Source organism: Salvia splendens, chromosome 7 (assembly GCF_004379255.2).
Source record: "Salvia splendens isolate huo1 chromosome 7, SspV2, whole genome shotgun sequence".
In the NCBI taxonomy this organism is placed as follows: Eukaryota; Viridiplantae; Streptophyta; class Magnoliopsida; order Lamiales; family Lamiaceae; genus Salvia; species Salvia splendens.
The window spans coordinates 7,749,047-7,771,754 of record NC_056038.1 but is presented as its reverse complement, the minus strand read 5'-3'; the positions used below and the strand labels follow the sequence as shown (position 1 = coordinate 7,771,754).

At 37.4% G+C, this 22,708-nt stretch overlaps 2 protein-coding genes across 3 annotated transcripts; both read right to left on the bottom strand.

Annotated features, from left to right (window-relative positions):
- Positions 1-10,742: 10,742 nt before the first annotated feature.
- LOC121741156 lies at positions 10,743-15,401 on the bottom strand. Its single transcript, XM_042133850.1, has 6 exons — positions 15,395-15,401; positions 14,890-14,908; positions 14,266-14,488; positions 12,618-13,571; positions 11,049-12,088; positions 10,743-10,942 (listed from the first exon to the last, which is right to left on the bottom strand). The coding sequence occupies exons 3-6, from the start codon at positions 14,476-14,478 to the stop codon at positions 10,918-10,920; spliced, it is 2,232 nt and encodes a 743-aa protein (XP_041989784.1). The 5' UTR covers positions 14,479-14,488; positions 14,890-14,908; positions 15,395-15,401; the 3' UTR covers positions 10,743-10,917.
- Positions 15,402-16,077: 676 nt separating this feature from the next.
- Positions 16,078-22,075, bottom strand: LOC121741157 (protein-tyrosine sulfotransferase-like). 2 transcript variants are annotated; one of them, XM_042133851.1, is made up of 13 exons: positions 21,816-22,075; positions 21,493-21,601; positions 20,801-20,978; positions 20,578-20,649; positions 19,794-20,082; positions 19,348-19,488; positions 18,381-18,485; positions 18,114-18,261; positions 17,851-17,897; positions 17,700-17,756; positions 17,476-17,595; positions 17,036-17,170; positions 16,078-16,521 (listed from the first exon to the last, which is right to left on the bottom strand). In XM_042133851.1, the coding sequence occupies exons 2-13, from the start codon at positions 21,548-21,550 to the stop codon at positions 16,360-16,362; spliced, it is 1,512 nt and encodes a 503-aa protein (XP_041989785.1). In that variant the 5' UTR covers positions 21,551-21,601; positions 21,816-22,075; the 3' UTR covers positions 16,078-16,359. The 2 variants fall into 2 exon arrangements, with proteins under 2 accessions (XP_041989785.1, XP_041989786.1); XM_042133852.1 differs by having other exon boundaries at positions 21,860-22,075.
- Between the last annotated feature and the right edge of the window lie 633 nt (positions 22,076-22,708).

Sequence of the window (22,708 nt, the reverse complement as noted above, 5' to 3'; positions counted from 1 at the left end):
TCCGGCGGAACGGCACGCGTTGCGGGTGCCCTCATATCTTTGAGAGTTAACCGTGTCCAAGTCCGTCGGAGAATAATGCACAGGAATAATGATCTGTATATGTGGAAGCGACGCCTAAACACACATGGACCCTATCAAGGCTCATCATCAACATAGTCTTGAACGAGGCGTGCAAGAACTCTTTCACATTCATGTAGCATGTACTACTTATATGAACTGCCACATACCTCCGTCCCACCCGAAGTGGTGCATTTGCTTTTCTGCACGAGATTTTATGTAGTATTATTTTGTAGGTTAAATGAAAGAATAAAGTACTAAGAAATAAGAAAAAATAGAAAGTGATATTTCTATATTAAAAAATGTGTCATTTAGTGTAGGACATCCCAAAAAAGGAAAATGTCTCATTTAGGGTGGGATGGAGGATGTAAGTTTTAATTTAGTCACATTCTTTTCGATTTGATCGGAATCCTAAAATATACACCCTCCGTCCCACTCTAAGTGGAGCATTTCTATTCCGTCACGAGATTTTATGTAGTGTTGTTTTATGAGTTAAGTAGAGAGAATAAAGTAAGAGAGAAAGAAAAAATAGAAACAATGATGTTTCTATTTATAGAAATATATCATTTAGAGTGGGACATCCCAAAAAGGAAAATAGTTCCCTTAGACTAGGAAGAAGAAGAGAGTAAGAAATTGGCTACTATGATTTATTTGATTATATCTTGTTCGGAAAATAGTTCACTTACACTCTGATTTATTTGAAAATAGTTCACTTATACTAGGAAGAAGAGAGTAAGAAATTGGCTACTATGATTTACTTGATTATATCTTGTTCAACTGAACATGTGGGGGAGCTTAAATATCCAGTTACACTTTTTTAACCTTATGAAGATGAGAAATGATACTTAAACAGTATGTGACAAATACATTATACCTATATAACTATAAGACATGATGTGGACTATCCGTGATTAACACCTTCCTACTAATTAGCTAAAAGTTTAAACATAAGACACACAGTGGTCGAACATTTATATGGTCATTGCGGGCGTGAAGGCGCAACGTTGGTTTGTAGATACACGCAAATTGACAACAATAATAATACTACTGATTTATCTCTATTCTTATCAATATTCTATCATATTGATAGTACATCATTTCGGTGAAATGCCAAATCGAAACGATTGATAATCACAACTACTCCCTCCGTCCCAAGCAAGATGACCACTTACTTGTACGACACAAGATTTTATACACTTTTATTTTATGTGTTAGTGGAGAGAGTAAAGTAAGAGAGAGGGAATAAAGTAGAGATAAAAATATTTTCATTTTTAATAATGAGTCATTTTGATTAAGACAAATAAAAAAGGAAAGTGGGTCATTTTTAATGGGACGGATGAAGTATTTAATTGTGTAAATGTCTTATCTACTGGAATTTATGTAGCTATTAAGTTTTTGATTGTAGACACTATAAATTAAACATACATCTCCAATATTCATGCTTAAAGTTTGTCATGTGTTAAGAGTGTCCACAATGGTGGCTCCATAGCGGCCGCCGCTAGGTGCGGCTGCACCGCGGCGCCTATTGCAGCCCGAGGACGAGCCGCGGTGGGGGAGAGAGCGTCGGGTACTCGGCATCACCGTATGGTGCGCGGAGGTCAGGACGGCGGCACTGCGCCGGTCTATTGCGAGTCGCGGCGGCGGTGGTGATCCTTCGAAATTTTATTTTATTTTTAATTCTTTAATTTATTTCTATAAAGTACCTATTCTCAATTCATTTTTATTATTCCATTCCAATCTCAAATCTCAATTTTTTCTCAAATTTGGTTCAAGTCCAATTAAAATATACCAATAATTAAAAAAAAGTGTAAAACGTGGTTGTGGCGTGGCTGTCATTGTGGCTGAACAAGTTTTTGTGCCTGTGATGACTAGGCGGACAAGTTTTTTTGTGGCTGTAGCGTGGTTGTTCCACCTATCGTGGACACTCTAAGGATATTCATATACAATATTTACTATTACGACTATTGAGCATAGTTTTTTAAACACCACACTATTCACGTACTTTTACTATTTTCCTTCCTTGTTATTTTAATCATAATTTCTAATTATGAATAAATAATTAAAACAAAATAAAATTTTCATAACTTACATAATTAAAATAAAAAATTACATAATTAAAAAAATACTAGTACATATTAAAACGAGTTAAAAAAATATACCTATGGGAGTTTCATTTTGGCCTTGAGCATGACCATGCACAAACCAACGTGCTTTGTGTTTCCTTCTTTATCATCGTCAAACAAGTCTCTGCACATGGCAGTGTTAGATCTCCATTAATCATTTTAATTAGCTTCCCTAATTCGCTTTGTCATTCTAATTGGCTTCTTTAAAATATCTAACCTAGATTCACACAAATTGTTAGTAAATAACCAAACATAACATTCAATTAAAATACTAATGATTGAGACATATAAATAAACGATTTTCGATATCCCTAAAATAATTTATAAGAGCATCCACAACCGTGCTCTTGCCAGCGGCACGGTTGTGGGCCCGGGCGGTACTATTCATGCATGCTCTCTGGCAAGAGCACAACACCCACAACTGTGCTCTTCCGCAAGGACGAGCACAATTAATTTAATATTCAATTAAACATAAACATTTCCATAATACTAAAATTCATTAAAAAATCACAATAAATATTACAAAATACAAATAAAATAAAAAAGACATAATTAAAATCCTAAAAATTAAAAATTACATAATTAAAATACTAAAAATTAAAAATTACATAATTATTGGCTAATATTACCCGAGGAAGACTACTCATCCGGCGGCAACAACCCCAATTGTTTTTGGAGACCCATTATCATGCCCTCGTGCGTTTGAAGTTGCGTGGGGGTCATAGTTGACCTATCGACCATATTGAGTTGGGCCAAAAGGGCCCACAACGAGTTGTTCGGGGGTGGAGGTGGAACATAGGGTACGCGCCACCAAAAGTGATCGCCCGATTGGTTCGTGCCAACCGCCGCATCTTCGGAGATTTCGAAGTACGCCTTGAACAATTTATCCATCTCCGCCGGCGTGTACGGTGTGCGGACACCGCTGCCGCGAGTAGGAGCTTGCGGAGGTTGGGAGGGGGCGGTCGGCCTAGGCTCCGGTGTCCACCTGTATCGTCCTTCGGAGGCACCTTGGTCGTCGTTTGGGTATGGACGGTAGCCACCCGGAACGGCCGAATCTTGGGTTTGAGGAGGGGCCGAATATTCCATTTCCGGACTAGGAAACGGTTGTGAACCGAACCATTCGGGGTTCCAACCGTGGGATCCCGTAGGGTTATCGCCTTGGCCGGACATAGTGATGTTGTAGGGTATGAGAGAATGAAGATGAAAATGGATATGAGAGATTGAAGATGAGAATGGAGATGAGAGAATGATGATGAGAATTGTGTAGTTTGATGTGAATTTTTTGGAGTGAAATTGAGGGTATTTATAGATGAAAGCGTGTATTTTTGGGGTAAAAAAATAAAAAAAAATTAAAAAGTGGGAAAAAACAGTTATAAACGGATATAATTTTTTTGGGAAGTGAATTTTTTTTTTATCGGTTTTTTAATTAAAAACCGATTATTTTTTTTAAAAAAAAATATTTAAACCCAACGGCTATGCCGTTGACGAATGAGGGCGCGCCACGTCAGCTGCTCGCTGGCACGGCGCTGCTCGATGCATCGAGCAGCGCCGTGCCAGCGGCGCGAGCGCAGCGGCGGCGGGTGGCGGCCGTGCCAGCGGCGCGGACGGCGGTGGCGAGCAGCGCCACCGTTGCGGATGCTCTAAAGTTTTGAACTTTTAAGTAATAAAATAATCCATCCGTTTAGCAATAGGACTTATATCTTTTTTGGTACGAAGTTTTAAAGAAATATAAGTTGATAAAAAAGTTTTAAGTATAAATTTTATTTGTATAGCTATAGTTAAATATAAATGAAATATGGTAATAGAATACGCTACCTAATTAATATTACTATTTATATCTGTAAGAGAAGGCAGAATCAAATATGTCGCCGTCGAAGTCCGTTACACGTATCAATGATAGTCTTATTCATTATTGGGACTAATTTATGTGTGTTTTTTTAATGTGATTAAAGGTTGAATTGATTTACCAGTTTATTTGTTTAATTAGCATAAATTGATTGTAGCAAGGAAAAAGACAGACATTGAAAGAGGTAGTTGAAACTTGAAAGGCAGAAAATACAGAGACATTGATCCCACTCAAGCCCAATCTCAAGATGGCCAATAAGCCATAAATGCCACTTAATGCTTTAATTATACAATGCAAAATATATTTTAATATGTTACAAAACACGAAGATTTAGAGCAATATTTTTTTGGGGTTTTATAATATCTTGAAGCTATATTTGTTGTAACTAGCATAAAATAATAAACCCTGATTAGAAAAAAAAAACAATTAGGAATAGTAGTTATATTCTAAAATGAAAAGTAGTATAGGAATAAAGAGAGAGAAGAGAGCATTGCAATGGCCCCCCAAGACCAGCTCTAGGGCTTGTCTTTATTTATTTCAAAAGTGGTCCCTTCCAACATACCTTTTTTGCTATGGGAATTCTTGTACCTCTAAATTCTTCAACCATGTCAAAAGAAAGTCTCCAATAATGCTAATTTCATTCCAAGAATGTATGAATTTGCATGTTGTAAAGTTGAGGAATGTCCATTTCACTAGCCATATTTGTTCACACACTAAATTTGGATCTGTCGGAGCCATTTGGCTTATTGCTTAACCTTTTACTAATTACAACATTTTCTTGTGTAATTAAATTATTTGTTTCTCTGACTCTAAAATAAATAAACAATGGTGAACAAGTACACTTTTTTAGTTTGACCATAGAAAGTCAAGAAAAAGGAATGGGGAATTTGTGGGTAAAAGGTGATTTTTAGTGTTACCAATGGCGCTGGTGTATAAATTTAATTTTAAAAACAAGGGTTTTAGGAGTAATAATTAGTTGCAGAATTAGAAATGGGTTTAATAAGGGAAAATGGGATTAAAAAGCAAGAAGCTCAAAATGTGCCACGAGACATACAAAATGGATTGTCCATCCGACATTTATGCGACATCCAACGTTTCTCAACTACTGTAAGAATGAATGAGATCATATAAATATAATTAACAATAAATTATGAAATTAAACACATTAATTAGCTGGGCTCCTTTTCCAGCTATGTGTATGGACCATTTTTGGGCTAAACGACAATAAACGCTACCATATTTGCTTTTGCAAATTATGCACCCATTCATCATCAATTTATGGCATGGCATGGCTGCACACTGCAGAGTAATAGTAGAATCTGATTTATATATATATATATATGCGAAAATAATAGTAGCATAATTATTTTGCATATTTTTGTTTTAAAATTTTATAAAAGGATTCGATGATGAATTTAGCTTTTGATTTAGAAAAATAAGCATGCGAATCAGAAAATTGGTGTAACTTGATTCTCTATTTGGAAAAAATCAGGCGGCCACCAAATTTCTTCATTATTAGCAAAAAATTAGGGCGTGACTATCATGAAAAAAAGAATGTCATTATATGCAAAGTCGTGTTTAAAGCCAAAACAAGCTTAAAATTGGCACTGTTGTGTACCACTAAAATTCCTATATTTAGGGACAATAATCTATAAAAGTACTAAATTGTCCTTTCGAAATTAGCCTTGCAAAATTGAAATGAACATACATCGAAGAAAATTTTAATATACGCGATTTAAGAAAATTATATAAAGTGAGTTAAGTAAATAATGAATAAAGTAAGAAATGAAAAAGATAGAGAGATGAAGATAGAATAAAGTACTTCCTCTATTTCTTGTTAATTGAGACATTTCTTTTCGACATAGAGATTCAAAATAGTATGTTAAGTGGATCGTGAATAAAGTAAGAGAAATGAAGAGATAATAAAGTAATAAAGAATGTTACTTTTTGCCAAAAATAAATATGACTGAATTATCTTGAAACTTCCAAAAAAAATTGACTCAATTAATATGGAATGAAGAAAGTAAGAGAGAAGAAATGTGTTGCCTTAGAAAATTAAATGACTCCAATACTATGGAACATAAAAAATGACAAAATAACTTAACTAGAACGGAGGGAGCATGAATTAGCATATTGATACGGATTTTGTATAATGATTAGTACTTAATTTATCCACACTGAGAGCACACAAGTAGTATTTACGTTTAACAGTAGTCAGGATCATCAGGACGGATCAGTGAAACATAGGTTAGATACATATAGCGAACCACTAAAGAATTAAGTTGTTGTAGGGATTGGCAATTGATAAATACGTCAATTAAGCCTAATTAATTAGGATTAGGCATGTTGGCACACAGCTTTGCATAATTTTTACATGTGTATGCTAATTAATTAGGTTTTGTTAATTCTTGACTGAAAATATTCCATGTGACTGCACGTTAGCCTATTAATTCTTGAATAAACTCATGTATAGTAGGAGTATACGTCTCAATTTAAATCACCCCAAATTCATAATCCAATCGGGCTTCACCATGAGAAGTATGCTAGTAAATTATTTAGTATCCGTAATTAGCAATTTGTTTCTCACATGTCTTCTGATAACTTTACTATATAAAGGATAGGGGCAGGACTCGTATTTTATCTATTTAGAGAAATGTTCATTTTTTATACTTCCAATTTTATTTTTTAAATCCATTTTATTTTACTGGATGATTAACTAGATACACTATACAACAGTACATACGGATGACTGAGTTTTTAGTCAGGTTGAGTGTGTTATTGGTATTATTCAAAGAATGAAATCCATATTTGAGGTTGAGGACCCCCATTGTACACATAAAATTTAATTGCAAGGGTAGAATTTTTTTATCCACTAGTTGTGCCTGCATAAGCTAAATAAAATTCAATCTTGAGAGAAATTATATATCTGAGAAATAGTAGAACAAAGGGGACCAATCGCATTAAATGATGAAATTGTGGAGACATAGCCAGCCAGCCAGCCAGCCCTGTTCCTGCCACTGCCACTCTGAATGCTGTCTTCTCTTTTAAATCTTTTGGAATGTTATTGCTGTGGCTAGTTTAAATCTTTCTACATAAATTCTAGTTTTTTTTTTTTTAATTAACTTCATATATTTATATCATATATATGAAGGAGGAAATTACAAATCAACTCCTATAACAAGGAGGAAAGACAAATTACGCCACCCAGGGTTCGAACTCGAGACCTCCAGGATGGACGCGGTATCCAACACCCTTTACCGCTAGGCCAAGGGGTTTGGATTACATAAATTCTAGTTTAGGCAAACGGAAATTAATTTTCATTATCTAGGAAAAATATTTTTTATTCTTATGTTTGTAATTGCTGATTCTAAGAGCATCTTCAGTGGGCGGATGTCCCACTCGGACATCCACTAGGACATTCAAAAAACACCTCATGCCACGTTACTAGGACTTCCCATCCCACTGCCACGTCACTAGGACATCCCCTGCACAATCCGCCCTTCCCATCGCCCTTCCCACTAGGACTTTCCGCAATAAACAAAAATCACAATAATATAATTACGTAAAAACGGAATTATAATTTTGACACGGAATACGGGAAAGCAAAATACGGGCAAAAATACATAGTCATAAAACATAAAAAACATAGTTAGAAAAAAAATAAAATACATAGTCATTCAAAAAAAGAAAAATACATAATCCAATATCCCCGGCTCACTCCGCGCTGTCCTCGTCGCCCGTGCCGCCCCCGTCGTCCCCGCCGCTAATCTCGGCGCCATCATCTCCAATGGGTGGCATCCCCAAATCGCGCCGACATCCATCGATGACATCCTTCAACATCCTCTTGTACACCGGATCGGTCGTGCTATGCCACCTATGCATGGTCCGGACCAAGCTAGTCGTTAACTGCGCGCGGGCGAGTCGGTCGATATCTTCTGGGGGAGCAGGGGCCTCCGATTGGACCTCGAACGACCCGCTGCTGCTTCCCCTAGCCCTCCGCTGCGCAGCCTTTTGCCCAACCGGGCGACGACGGCGGCGAGAGTCTGATTGAGGTAGCGGGGACACTTCGTCGGCTTCTGGGAGCTCGTGCGAACCAGCACTGCTGCTGTATTCACCAGAAGCGTTGATCTTCGTCCGCTTCGCCCAGCCCGATTCGACTCCCCCACAAAACTTTGGGGAATCCTTCACCACGAGAAAGGCCTCCCACTGATCGAATTGTTTGAACTTCAAGGCTCTGTCGGGGTACTGAGCAAAGACACGGTTCCGGACATCCTCCTCGGACATACCGCTGCTTGCCTGGCGGAGATTGTTTTGGTAGAGGCCCGCAAATCGACTAAGCTTAGGCCTCAACCGCTCCCACTGTTTCCGGCACTGTTCGGGAACGCGACGCTTCGCCCCAGCCGGTTTGTGTGTGTGGTAGGCTTCAGCGATGCGATACCACAGTCTGTCAATATGTTGGTTGGCACCGACATAGGGATCCTCGACTACTGAAACCCAAGCCTTCGCAAGCGCGACATTTTCCCACAGGCTCCATACCGTCCTCTTTCCCGTCTCATCCTCATCCTCCTCCTCTGCCACCGTTCGCGAGGAAGAGCCCGGGGCTTTCCCCTTGCCCTTGCCACGTCCCTTCCCCCTGCCTGGAGTCTCCCTGACTGGAGATAGCCCCAACTCCTCTAAAGAGAAAGTTTCCAAGCTGGTGAACTGAGTCTCCGGAACATAAGTGGAGGGGTATCAGTAGATAGCATATCGATAACTGGCCGATAGACATCGTCCGCTTGTGGGCCCCTGCCACCCCCTCCCCCCGGCATCATCCCACCCATCCCCATCATATTTGGGGTCATGCCCCCCATCCCCATCCCCGGCCCCGGCATCATCATATTTGGGGTCATGCCCCCCATCCCCATCCCCGACATCATCATATTTGGGGTCATGCCCCCCATCCCCGCAGCCCTGGGCATCATACCACCCATCCCACCCATCCAATTGTACATATAAGGGGACATCATCCCACCCATTCCACCCATCCCCGGCATTGTCGGAACTGTTGTCACATTTCCGCTAACGTTTCCCTCCAGGTCGATGGGAAACGCCGGAGTCTGCGACTCGCTCGTGGCAGGGGAGTTCCTATCGTTCTCCATTAAGTAGAAATGAAATTTGTAGTAAAAGAAGAGAGAAACTTGTTAACACAAGTGGTGCGAATGAAATGAAGTTCAACGAGCCGTATATATAGAGTTTAAAAAAAAAAATTAATTACCGGACGTCCGACCCACTCCACAATGGCGGACGTCCGCCCGCCCGTCGCCCGCACGTCCGAGGACACCCGACGTCCTCACGGGACGTCCGTATCCGACCTTCGACGCCACAATGGCGGACGTCCCGGTCGCCCGTCACGGACGTCCGACCGGACGTCCGCCATTGGAGATGCTCTAACCATAAATATAGCAATGATAGTTGATGTATTCGTGTTATTTTTATCGGGCCTCCCTAAGGCAAGCTTCTAAACAGTCTGTGTTAATTAATTTCGTTTATCATTGATAAATACATTTTTATTTTCATAAAAATAAAAAAAGTTTGTGTTGACTTAGTGATTAATATTCAGAGTGTAAAGGTCACAGGTTTAAGTCGACACACTTATAAAGTTTATGTTTATTTATTCATTAAGAAAAAGTTAAAAATTATGAAAGCAGTTAATTATTTGCATAATGTACTTCATCAATTCCTTTAGATAGGGGACCATTTTAATCAAGTAAAAGGTCGTAGTTTAAGGACCATCCATGTTTACAATTTGTGCAAGGTTAGGCGCCAAACTTTTACTTATGCCAAACCCTAGTGGAGTCCTTACTACTAACTTCTTTTTTCCCAAGAATTATTAATGCCTGACCTAAATACCAGATTACACACACCAACTTCATGTTTTAACTTTTTAGGTTTCATATGTGCATAATTAGGGTTGAAATTTAATGTTCTTTGGTTACTAATTCATAAATTTTTCCTCAACTTTGATCTCACGCCGGTAATTTTCTTCATTTGAAAATGCTTTTTCTTTTTAATGCATGGATTCTAACTTATACGCCATAACTTAAAAGCATTGTCTCTCTTTAAAAAAAACATGATAGTAATAGTCTTTGTTCTTTTCAATATTTCTTATTTGTAGGTTGAGTTTCATCTTTCTTAATTTTGAAAATCAAATCTATTTTCGAAATTGTGGCATGTTAAGATTATATAAAATTTTAGAAAACAACAACTTGAGCTTGGGTCAATTTATTTGGAAAACCAAACTTTTGGCTTTTGCAACGAATATAGCGCATCTAATATTTTCAGATTAAAAATGACTTGGATGCTAGAATGTGAGTTTTATAATATTTCGGATTTTTAAGTATCGATAAATTTAAAGTCCATTCGTTTATTTATTTTCTCAATATCGGCTCGACATGTTTCCCTTAATTAATTTTTTTAAGTTGATGATAATAGTCACTAATTAGAAAAATGAAGAGTTGATAATGCAATTTCAAATGGACCTAAAGTCGACCAATTCTTATTTAAACTCCTCACTTTCGACAAACCTGGACATCCCAAATAAATCTCCAATTGCCAACTACAATCAATAATATTTTCAGAAAAAATCCATAACTCTGCTCCATCCGAATTCTTGAATTATACTAACATCTTAAAAATCAAGAAAACATCTCAAAAACATCAAAATTTCACAGATGATATGCACCAATAAAATCTCACTAAACTCGGTTACTTCAGTTTTGATATCACAGCAGTTTCAAGATTCCAACAGCTAACTTGTAAGTTTCAAATTAGAACCGAAACTCTTTACAAACTCAGCTAATCAATCTTAGTTAAAACTATCTCATCCTAGCTTAAAGTTACCCTTCTTTACACTCAGCCTTCGTCTTCATGCACAGTCCTAACACGAAACAAGCACAAAAACAGGAGTGAGACAGCAGCATCCTTTTCAGTATATAAGCTACTACTCGAGGAACAGAATATGGGGGTGGGGATGTGAGAGCTACCTTGATATCTCCATTTTCGAATGCATTGCTTCAATTCTCATCCGCACAACCTTCCTGTGGGAGTTTGAATTGAGAGATGGCATGAATGTAGGACTTGCTGCTGGCCGATACTCTGGGAGTAGACGTCCAGTCCTGTATCGGAGTCCACATGCATTGCAGAGTGTCTTTGGCCCTAACGGTCCCTCTCTCCATTGTGGTGTCTTCGTTGACTCACAATGAACACACTTCTCAACAACTGCAGGGCAAGAAGGATTCAAAGACGCAGGATCTGAGATATCCAATGAGGAAGCTTCGTTTTTGGGGGAGTTTTTCACGACATCCACAGAAACAGGCAGCTGAAGTAACCTTTTCCTACTCTTTTTACCTTTCATGGAATTTGAAGCCTTCTGCAGAGGTGCAGGATCTGAGCCATGCAACGAGGTATCGTGTGTTTGGGGTAGGTTTTTAGAGACACCGACAGCAACAGGCACCTTCCTACTCTTTTTACCACTCATGGAATTTGTCGGATCTACGCCTCCAGGTTCAACGTATTTTAGTCTGTATCTCAAGTAGCCACTGTCTTGGAGGAGTGAGACGCGACTCTGGGTACAGAAGGCTCCAGATTCTTGAACCTTGGTCGATTTATTCTGCAAAGGAATATGTGAGCTATAGGTATCATCATGCTTTGCAAGCAGCTTTTGCTTGGGAGCTCCAGCAATCTGAAGTGAACTAGAGGTGTCATCATCCTTGGGTAGCAGCTTCCGCTTGGGCACCACAGCAATTTGAAGTGAGCTAGAGGTGTCAACATGCTCGGCCAGCTGCATTCGCTTTGGAGCTCCAGCAATCTGAAATGAACTAGAGGTGTCATCATCCTTGGCTAGCAGCTTTTTCTCAGGAACCACAGCAATCTGCAGTGAGCTAGAGGTGTCAACATGCTCGGCGAGCTGCATTCGCTTGGGAGCTCCAGCAATCTGAAGTGAGCTAGAGGTATCAACATGCTTGGCCAGCTGCATTTGCTTGACGTGCTTGGTTGGCTGCTTTTTCTCTGAAGTCCCAACAATCTGCATTCACCAGAGAAAAGATCATTTATACCATAAAACAGATAAATCAAGGGAAATAGCGCATCAGATGAACATAATAGGTGCAAATGAACTAACTACATGTTGCGATAAGCGATAACTTCAACAAAACTTGCAAAATTACAACAGCTCAGAGTAAAATAAGAGGAAAATGTTAAACATCTGAGCAGTACTAGAGTCTCCAAATGAAGAACACAAAAGGAAAGAAACCACAAGCATATCATTTAACAATCTAGGGAGCCAACATAACAACACAACTGAAATTCTTCAGCCTAGCTCAGCTATTCATGATACTAACTAGATAAGATATCTGATCATGGCTCAATATTAGGAACACTACTATAGGATATAAACTCGAGTTTATTTTTACACATTTATGATCAAACAAATAACTACTCATGGCAACAAACACCAGTTGTTGAGATGGTAGTTCCAAAATTTTTGCTTCTTATTGTGGGGCTTTTGGAGGTTCATCAATTTTAGCTTCCGTCAGTGGGGATAAAGGTGCTACCTTAATTTTAACTTCCATCAGCTTAGCTGCGCTCCTCATCTCTGCCACCTTCACGTGGGAGTTGGGTAGTTCCAAAAGTTTTGCTTCTAACTGTGGGGCTTTTGGAGGTTCATCAAAATTAGCTCCCGTCTGTGGGGATAAAGGTGCTCCCGTTTCAACTTCCATTAGCTTAGCTGCGGTCCTCATCTCTTCCACCTTCATGTGGGAGTTTGGTAGTTCCAAAATATTTGCTTCTAACTGTGGGGCTTTTGGAGGTTCATCAATTTTAGCTTCCGTATGTGGGGGGGATAAAGGTGCTACCTTAATTTTAACTTCCATTAGCTTAGCTGCGCTCCTCATCTCTGCCACCTTCATGTAAGAGTTTGAGTGCTGAGATGGGACAAATGTCGGACTTGCTGCTGGCCGATATTCTGGAAATAGACATCCAGATCGATATCGAACTCCACACGCATTGCAGAGAGTCTTTGGTCCCAGTGGTCCCTCTCTCCATAGTGGTGTCTTTGTGGATTGACAATGAGAACACTTCTTAACCAGTGCATCGCAGGGCTTAGAAGCCACTTCATGGGATTGGGGAAGATTTTGGACGATTATTAAGTTATCAACATTTTCGTCAGATTTTCTCATCAAATCAATAGAAACAGGATGTTGAATTAATCTTTTCCACCTTGAAGTCCGTTTTGAAGTGGAAAGCTCATGTGCTGCCGAAAGCCATGGGTTTACACCTGAATATCTAACTCGTTTTGATCTGCTTTGTGCTGGAATAGCATGTTCAGGTTTTGTAGACAAGCACTTTTCTCTCGAGCAGGAGTCATTACTTTCAAGAACTGAAACAGGGCTTTGAGTGCAAAAGGAACGAGACTCTTGGACCTTAGTGAATTTCCTCAGCCGGGGAATATGCAAGCTACAGGTATCAACATGGTTGGCCAGCTGCTTTAGCTCTGGAGCTGCATCAATCTGTAGATTGTTCATTCATCAACAAGAAAAAGATTAGAGCAAAAATATACACCACCAACCAGACAAACCTAGGAATACAATGGTGAATATTGATTGAGTAGAGACAATGAACTCTTTTTAACTTTGCTCATGCTCATATTAAATTTTTATGATGTCAGAAATCTTGACATACTCATGATCTTTTTAAATGGGTACCCACGCGTGTGTGAGAAAGCAAACAAATGAATACAGGTCATGTGTAAGGAAACAAAAAAAATATACCGAGCACTTATAACTAGCTTTCTTTAGTTCCTATGTGATTTAAATGTTTTATTTCTTAGTTTCCTTCATGTAATTTCATTGAGAGGCTGGGCCAGACTCACAAATCTAACATAGCATGGAAGAAAAGCCTAAGATGAAAATAAAACCCCATGATGAAGCACTGTCACATCCAACCAAGTTTTTATATGTCTCAAACACATACTGCACCAAGCCTTTACCAAACTAGACATGATATCTGTAACTATTGCTGAGCAGCCCATATCACACTCCTCAGGTGTATGCATCAGCTCTTTCCATTTAGTAGATTCATAGCAATATGAACAGCCATGAACTATATATAAATAAAGTAAACAATATAGTTAGACCTTTATAACTCTTGGAAGCTCATACAACATTATATACCAGCAGAGGGCGGAAAGTCTTAGAATCTCACATGAGAACGTGGTTGTGGTGACGAGTTAGGATTGGACATCAATGGTGGCTCCATTAGCAGACTAGATGGAATAGGCCCGAGAAATTGCGCTTTGCTACTATCCCATTCGGCTGCAACTTCATCCCCTTCCAAACATTCCACAGGAAAGTCAAGAATATTGAGCAAGACATCAAAGTCCTCATCCGGACCCAAACTATTCCCAACCTCAGCCATGCTCCTACTTCTGAAAATTTTACACAAATTAGTACCACTTCCAAGTCATTGGAGTAGACTACAAACCAACGAAAACCTTAACACATTCCAGCCATATCAATGTAACAAAGCCGTAAGTCGTAACACAGTGTTAGAAATCCTTATACACTATTCTTGGCCACTCTCAAGAACTTGCTAACAGTAGATATGGAGTAAAACATACATGTATCAAATGTATATATACACGTATGTATGTGAGTGTGTGATTTGGATAGGTAATGACTAATCACAAAGCTGTAAAAGGATAATCATAAAAAATATACCTAAAAGATAGGATTAGACAATATTTATCCAAAATAGGTATGCATTTGAAAGTAAATACACGGTGTTTCCAACTCGATTCAAAGTCTCGGCGCGGACATGAGAACTTACTCACACAGAATCTTCAATCCTAAAACCAGTGAAGTGAAACAGATGATTTATAATGACGAAAAGAAAACTTTAAGAGTAGATAAAAATATGAAAAAAAACACGTCTTTTCATTTTAGAAAAAAATTGCGATTCCATTTTAGCATCAGTTACAACTTACAACATCATTTAATTTCTGCAACCTATGTGAAACGACTCCGTTTCAGCGGTAAAAATTACTATTAGAACAAAACCGCCCATTAAAATAATAATATTTGAAAACAAATTCATGAAAATTATAGTACTAGAAAGCTACTTTTTTGTTTCAAATGAGCTGCGTTTTTCGATACCTCGCCTTTAGCAGGCAACTAAATAATGATACACCGATGAAAAAAATGACAAGGAAAAGATTGTTGAAAAAATGAAATTCCTCTACAGGGATGGAGCAGAGAAAAAAGAATTAGAAATGTTAGCTTTAAGAAACACAGGGAATTGCATGGAAATAATTGAGATTAATTTCAGGACGTACCTGTAGATAAACCCTTATCAAAGTCCTGTCACGCCATTCCTCTCTCCAGAGAAGAAATTTATAAACATATAAAACAAAGAATAGATAAGATGTGAATTTGTTTGATATCTCTCTTTACTATTTTTCCCCTTGGATTTCTCTTGTCTGCATTTATAGTCTTGGAATTTGGGGATTATTTTTGCCAGAATTTACTTTAAAGAGAGGTGGAAGTATAGTGTATCGTTTTGTATAAATAAGACATTTTACTTTAAAGAGAGGTGGAAGTATAGTGTATCGTTTTGTATAAATAAGACATTTTACTTTAAAGAGGTGGAATTAGCATTTATTTAAAGAAATGTAAAAGGAAAAAGTTGGAAAAGATTGATGGAAACGTGAGTCCTAAGGAAAAATTCAGTTCTCACTTGCTATTCATTAGAAACGGGTTGCAACCAATTATAAGATCCAAATTGAGATTGATTTTACTCTAAAATATACACATTGTTATTACTGATGTAAACAAAAATAAGTACTACTCCTACTATACTTTTTAAGGTAATGCCATATATTTACCAGTATGATTTAAAGTTGCCAAAAAATAGCTTTACCAATATCAATAAACAATTTACTACATATTAATAAATAAATATTTTATCTACCTGTAAACGTAAAATAAGGATAATGAATCTGCATTAAACACATACCCAACAAAAATATACTACTAGTAACATTTTTTAATTTCTCCTGTAATAATAATAGAATTCACCTGATACTAAACCAAAAAGACCTTGTTCTTGGCTGAAAACACTCAGACCAAATCAACAATTGCAATATGCAATAAGACACTTCAATTAGTATGAGTTTGTGTAAAGCAGCCTCCTAAAGAATTTATCTGTTGGTTTAAGCAAAATTGGGCTAAGTACAACCACTTTCTCCGAAAAATCATGGCGCAGGCTTGGTTATCTATTAAGTTTCGGACATTTTCATATTTACAGCTTAACTTTTGACGTTCTTCTTCTTGAACTTACAAAGATAAAAATGAAGATAAGCAGCGGCATCAGAGCAGCAGCAGATAAGGACACGAATTTCCAGGAAGGGGTGTTATAGATTCCGTGGTATGTGCTTGTAGAGAGCATGCCACTTGGCTCTTCCTGCAATCGAAAGCAACATGTATAATGGGTTGCAACCCGTTTCTAGTACCGAAGAATAGCAACAGAAGACACCAAGATTACGATACAAAACTACCAGTTAATACATAAGTTAATTGTGATTGTAGATTGACCCTATTTCCCATCCCAAGTGGGATAGATAGATGTTTCACCTATAATTCTCAGGAAGTGGGGCTTGGAACATGGCAATGAGTGCATAACATTAAATGTCACTTGATGAGCATTCACACTAACATAGAGCAACCAATACTGATACTACATAAAAGCACATAACCGGGACGCAGTTTGATTCTCCAGAATTAGCTACATCAAAATCACTGAACCGACACTAAATCAGAAGATGCAACAATTAGTCAAGCCAATTGCATTCTGTAAACTACATATGCAATGCTAGCCACAGATACATGCAAAAAAAACTTGGATGCCAGTTTTATAAAAAATTGGAGTTGTATAGATTCAGTTTCATCATTAGATTCAAGCAAGAGGTTTAACGTACGTCATGAACCATGCTCTGCGTCATATGTTCCTGTTGCTTTCCGAAGATGTACTGGCCATACTTATAGAGCTCTACATCAAGGCTGTTAAGCAATGTTATCTCCTTAATAAGGGCCTCAGGAACCCGCTTACGAGCCTGAAAAAAGTTAAGACATTGACATCAGTAGCAAGCATTACAAAAATAATACTCCCTCCGTCCCAACTAAGTTGAGTCAAAACTTTTGGGCAAGGAAGGAATAAAGTAGGAAAAATAAAGAGAGAGCAAGTAGGTGATGGAATAAAGTAAGAGTGATTGGATGTTTTGTTTTTTTAACAAAAAAGGAAATAACTCAACTTAGTTGGGACATCCCAAAAAGGAATACGACTCAACTTAGTTGGGACGGAGGGAGTACTATTAAGGTACAGTAGCTAGGCACTCAGAAAATCCACCATTTGCCCTACCTCTTTTGTAAAGTTTGCTGGATAAAGTTGCTTCAGGGAATTCACACGCCTATCTGCTTGAGAGTTTCTTAGTTTCAAAACGCAAGAATTGTATGCTTTCATCAGTTTCCCCACAGTCCACTGATAGAATAATGCAGAGACGATGAGCTAAAAAGTTAATCAAGAAGCAGGCAAATATCATAATATTAAACATGAGAAACTAGAGAAAATATTCACAGGCTCACATTTTCCTGTATTGCATTATCCTCGCCAGTTGATGACACGTTCTTCTGGTTTTGATCCTGTAGTCCAGAGAAAAAAATAAGACAGTGTAGTTCTGTAGCAGATCAACAGATATGTCAATGGAGAAAAGAATTAAGAACACCAGTTTCTTACTTTATCATTAGCATCAGTCTTCATATCAGGAAGTTGTGAGTGCTGTTCTGTAGCAGATCAACAGATATGTCAATAAAGAAAAGAATTCACTCCGGGACTTAAATTCATATCTACGGAACTACAAGAGTATTATAGCAAGAACACAGGGTGATGACTCAGAGAAATTTTACTACTTCCAAGATTGCACAAATATATCATCACTGTTTAGTTTCAATACACAAACAATTTGGATTTAGTACAATTAATGACTTCGAATCACTAACCTGAGTCATTGTCGCCAGCACCATCTGAATTAGAGCTTGATGTTTTGTGCTTGGAAATCACCTGTGTAGCAACTACATTTGCAAACATGTTGGCCGATTCTTTATGATTTTCAGTCAGTCCAACATAAATCATGTTATCCAACTTCTTCTGCAAGAATCACAATTCTCTACCATGACTGAACCATAATATGAAAAAAAAAACATAATGGGACTGCACAAACATTGTGACATAATCGATATCAAAATTAGTGAATCCTTCTACCATACCTTTGCAACTTGAAGCACATAATCACCAAGAGAATGATACTTAAGCACACAATGACGCACTTCATGTGCTTCAGTAAAATAAGAGTTGTTTGTGAGACCTACAATCTGAAAATCTCAGATGTAAGAGAATAGAACCATGCTGCAGCCAAGGACTGAACAAGACCAAAAAAAAGACAGAGAAAATAAAGAGTGATCTTGCAGGATAAATACCTAATGTTCATCCATGAACATAATGCAATGCATACCAAACAAACTCAAAGATCACTGTCTTCCACTTTAATATGAAAACCATGACTCCAATTCTAATCCAACTATATTCTTTTAGCAAAAATTGGTATTAAAATTACAGTAAGTTAAGATGAGTAAGTATGGCAAGAAACTTATGATAATATACAGGCTCTGTCTATTTCATTACTCATATAACAGATAACCATGCAGCAGCACAAGAGTTGACATGCCTACTTAACTCTGAGGAAAATAATAGCAATCCAACATCCAACCTGAGTACAAGTTAAATTAAAACTACTAACAACATGTCACCTGTTGTTCTCTGTAAGCCTACTTCCAAATGTTGCTCAGAAAAAATGGTCTATGGTTTAAATATTAATATAATTTCCACCAAGAACTAATTCATTATTCACTTAAAAATACATTGTCATTATCCATCAAAAAAAATACGTTGTTATTACATAAAGCCCTTTAGAGACATAGAGTTGCTCTTAATTAAGGTGACCCAGTAACTTTACAATAGAATATTTACATAATTGTCTGAAATATTTTACAGTGTCATTTCAGATGAAGTACAAATGAATCATGCAGGGACAACCCTTCTATAACACTGAATTCCAAAGGCAAAATTTTTAACAAATGAGGCGAGAACAACAGAATTTCTAAAGCATATCTTTTTGAACATATCTACTAATGAAATAACCTAAAAAGATTTGAAGTACAGAGGACAATGCAATACCTGGAAAGTGGCCCCATTGTGGACAATGTCTCGAGTAACAGGCTCATTAATGTACTCATGCAGAGGCATCGCAATGTCTTCCATGTCATACGGATCACCAGCCACTAAATTAACTTGCCCTCTAAGTTTTCTAATGTCCCTCTGGCATAGATGAAAGAACATATTATAGAATAGAATATCTCATAATAAAACCAATACTCAGGAATGAGGGGTCTTGAAGAATATAAAATTCCACATATTACACTGCAAGACTTCTGAATCCAAACATTATTACAACCAAAGCTGAAAACCTAATAATGATGATCATGTATCGCAGAGAATACAATTCAAACTTAAAAGTCATTGTTCAAATCAGAGACTTGGAGAAGACTATCAATATCGACAGAACATGTACATGTCAACATTTATTTCAACCGAAAAATCTCAATCACGGTAGCTGAGCATACCCGTGAAAAAAGGTCTTCTCTCATCCAAGGAACCAGATACTTCCAGGGCCAAATATCCAGAGTATTCACTCCAGATGTCTTACGACGTGCACTTCGGGACATTGTTAATACAGATGTTAAATTGGGATGAATCAAAAACCTAGAGGCCACCTCCAAAGAAAATTCGTAAGTGCTAAAAACACGTTCAATAGGGTCTCTAAGTATTGTCATCAGTGAAGTTCTCTCCCTGGGAAGTTTGGACATCACAGAGTAGTCATCATGTGTAGATAATAAACGGCAACTCGATTTTCTGCAAGATAAAAACCAATCCCACTTCTTACACACGTCTATGGTATATATAAGGATAAAACAACACTTCTTCCACATCTACAACTCCAACTATTTGTTAGTATCTTTTCTTACATGCTTTGACTTTTCATGATAGTATCTTATCTTAAAAATGATATCAAGAGGAAAAAAACAAGCATGTCAATAATTAGAAGACACGCTAGCTATATTTAACTTTTGCATTGTCTCACAATGATAACCATATCATTCATCCAACACACAGTTAAACTTTTACAATCGCAGTCATTGATTGGGCAAGAAGAAAATCTCACCGTGAGTAGCCAAGTTTTCATATATATTTTGCTGTGCTTTAAAAATGCTTCAAAGAGATGAACCAAATAGTTTAAAACGCAAGGATGCATGATAGCTGATTGCACTATGGTTCTTTACAGTGAACTAAACATATCAATTACTACTGCTTTTCAGCCACAAACTTTACACGGAAATTAAGCATTACCTTGAGTTATATCTCAGTTTATCATAAGACCGAGGACATTCCAAGGAGCTTGAGTACAGCTTTTTCAAGAAACTGTATAGAAATTTAACAAATAGCACAAAGAATAAGCAAAATCAATTTTCATGAAATTATAAATATTAGAAAGCTTGCACAAAGACTTGCTTTCAGTATTTTCTTATTGGGGCATCTAGACACCATAGAATAGAAAATCTAGGAGAATTACCAATGGTAGTATGTTCGTCCCCCTGTTCGAGGTACATGAAGGAAAAGTAGCAAGTCACGCAAGGCATGTTGGTTGCCACTAACTTCGGTATCAGCCGAGAAGGATGCCCATTTCTTGACTGTATGTTCACACTGCTTATAACCATCATTTGCCTCTGATGCCTCTACTGTGACAGGAACTGACAGGAAGAAATGGCACGCTATTAGGGGATCTCACCCAAAAAAATCATTTTAGTAAAGTATAGAGATCATTTTGAACATTTCACGCAACTCCATCACTATTCAAACATAGCTCTACATGCATGATCCTAATAGTATAGGAATAAGAAAAAATGGGAACGCAAATGGCAATATTCCTAATTCGTCAGTAATGCTTTCTTCCCACTTCACGTCGATTTCCATATCAATCTCATCTTTAATAAGTATCATAATACAAGAAGAAAAAAAAGCACACAGAAACCAGTATTAGACCAAGCAAAAAGCTCCTTTGTTTTGCGACACTTATCAAATGAGTTTGAAAAAAATATATTCACATGGAAGAGCAAAACAGGAACTGCAGCATCCACAGTAAAAACTGAAGCATATTAATCTAAAACAAGTAATTCTAACCAAAATTCTTCGACCTCAAATCTGACCATTATAAGAAAGAAAGGAAAACGAGAAGTCTTTACAGAAAGGGAAAAGAAAACTCACCAGATACGAGCAGCAAAAGAAAGAAACCCAACATCAGAGGAACTATCTCGCACCTCATCCCCCCACCTCTAAAGTCAAACCAACGCCACAACAGATACTGCTTGAAAATCTATATTTAAAAAAAGTAGAATAAAAATTAGAAAACCAAAAATAGCCCATAGAATCAACCTTCAAACAACAATTCCACCATTTTCAACGAAAACACAAAACGGTAAAATTCGGCATAAAAGCAAGCACAAAACCCAATTTCTAACATAAGCACGCAAATCCACGCACAGAAAGAAATTTAATACACATAAACATGCCCAACATGCGCAGAGTACCGAAATCTTGCGCTCGTAAATCCCGACCAATCGTGAAGCATTACCGACTGATAAACTTCACGATCAAAGGGCCCCCACTCCTCCCGGCCACCTTTTCGCGGCGGTTTGGAGGCAAAACCTTCAAGATCAAAGCTCAATTTCGCCCAAAAATAATCGTTAATTTAAGGAGCTCAGAGTTGTCTCCGGTAACGCCATTGAGCGGAAGGGAAATTGAAAACATGCGGAGAAAGGGGGTAAATAGTCAAAATATGGTCAAATATGGCTGAGGGAGTTATACGACGAAAATGACCTTCAGTTTTGTGTTTGGAAATGACAGTTACTGTTTTTAAAAGAATTTTACCAACACTAATTGAAGCGTAACATAATTTAGGTTTCCCTCTTCAATAAATGATATATATGTGGAGTAGTAAATAAGTATTAGGGGTGAACATTCGTATTTCGATTCGATTTTTGATCCAAACCGAATCAAATATGAAAAATCGAATTTAGTTCAAAATTCAAATTGAACCTAATCCGAAAAATCAAAATCGGAAACCGAACTTCAAAAACATAACTAAACCGAAAAAACTGAAAAAAAAACATATACTAACATATAGTATATAATATATTTTATTTTATATAATAGAATATAGATATATAAATTATAAGATATAAAATTAATAGAATATATATACAATACTATATAGGGGAGGGATAAATTGCTAACTAATTATCAATCACAAATTAGGACTAATCTTAGTCATTAGGTTAGGAGATCTAGTGGTTGAAATAATGCCGCATGGATTATATTTTAAATTATAAAATTATTAAATAAGGGTATTAATGTCAATTTCCTCTCATCAAAATCATCTTAAAACTTTAAATTTACGTAACTCTTTCGATTTAAATTATTT

Coding starts and splice junctions, on each gene's coding strand:
- LOC121741156 (XM_042133850.1), bottom strand. CDS start 14,478: ATGGCTGAGGTTGGGAATAGTTTGGGTCCGGATGAGGACTTTGATGTC. Junction 12,089..12,617: donor TGATGGAAGTTAAAATTAAG/GTAGCACCTTTA, acceptor TGGTGAATGCAG/ATTGTTGGGACTTCAGAGAA. Junction 10,943..11,048: donor TCGAAAATGGAGATATCAAG/GTAGCTCTCACA, acceptor GTTTCGTGTTAG/GACTGTGCATGAAGACGAAG.
- LOC121741157 (XM_042133851.1), bottom strand. CDS start 21,550: ATGAGGTGCGAGATAGTTCCTCTGATGTTGGGTTTCTTTCTTTTGCTG. Junction 18,262..18,380: donor ATGTGCTTCAAGTTGCAAAG/GTATGGTAGAAG, acceptor TGATTCTTGCAG/AAGAAGTTGGATAACATGAT. Junction 17,596..17,699: donor ATAATGCAATACAGGAAAAT/GTGAGCCTGTGA, acceptor TTATTCTATCAG/TGGACTGTGGGGAAACTGAT.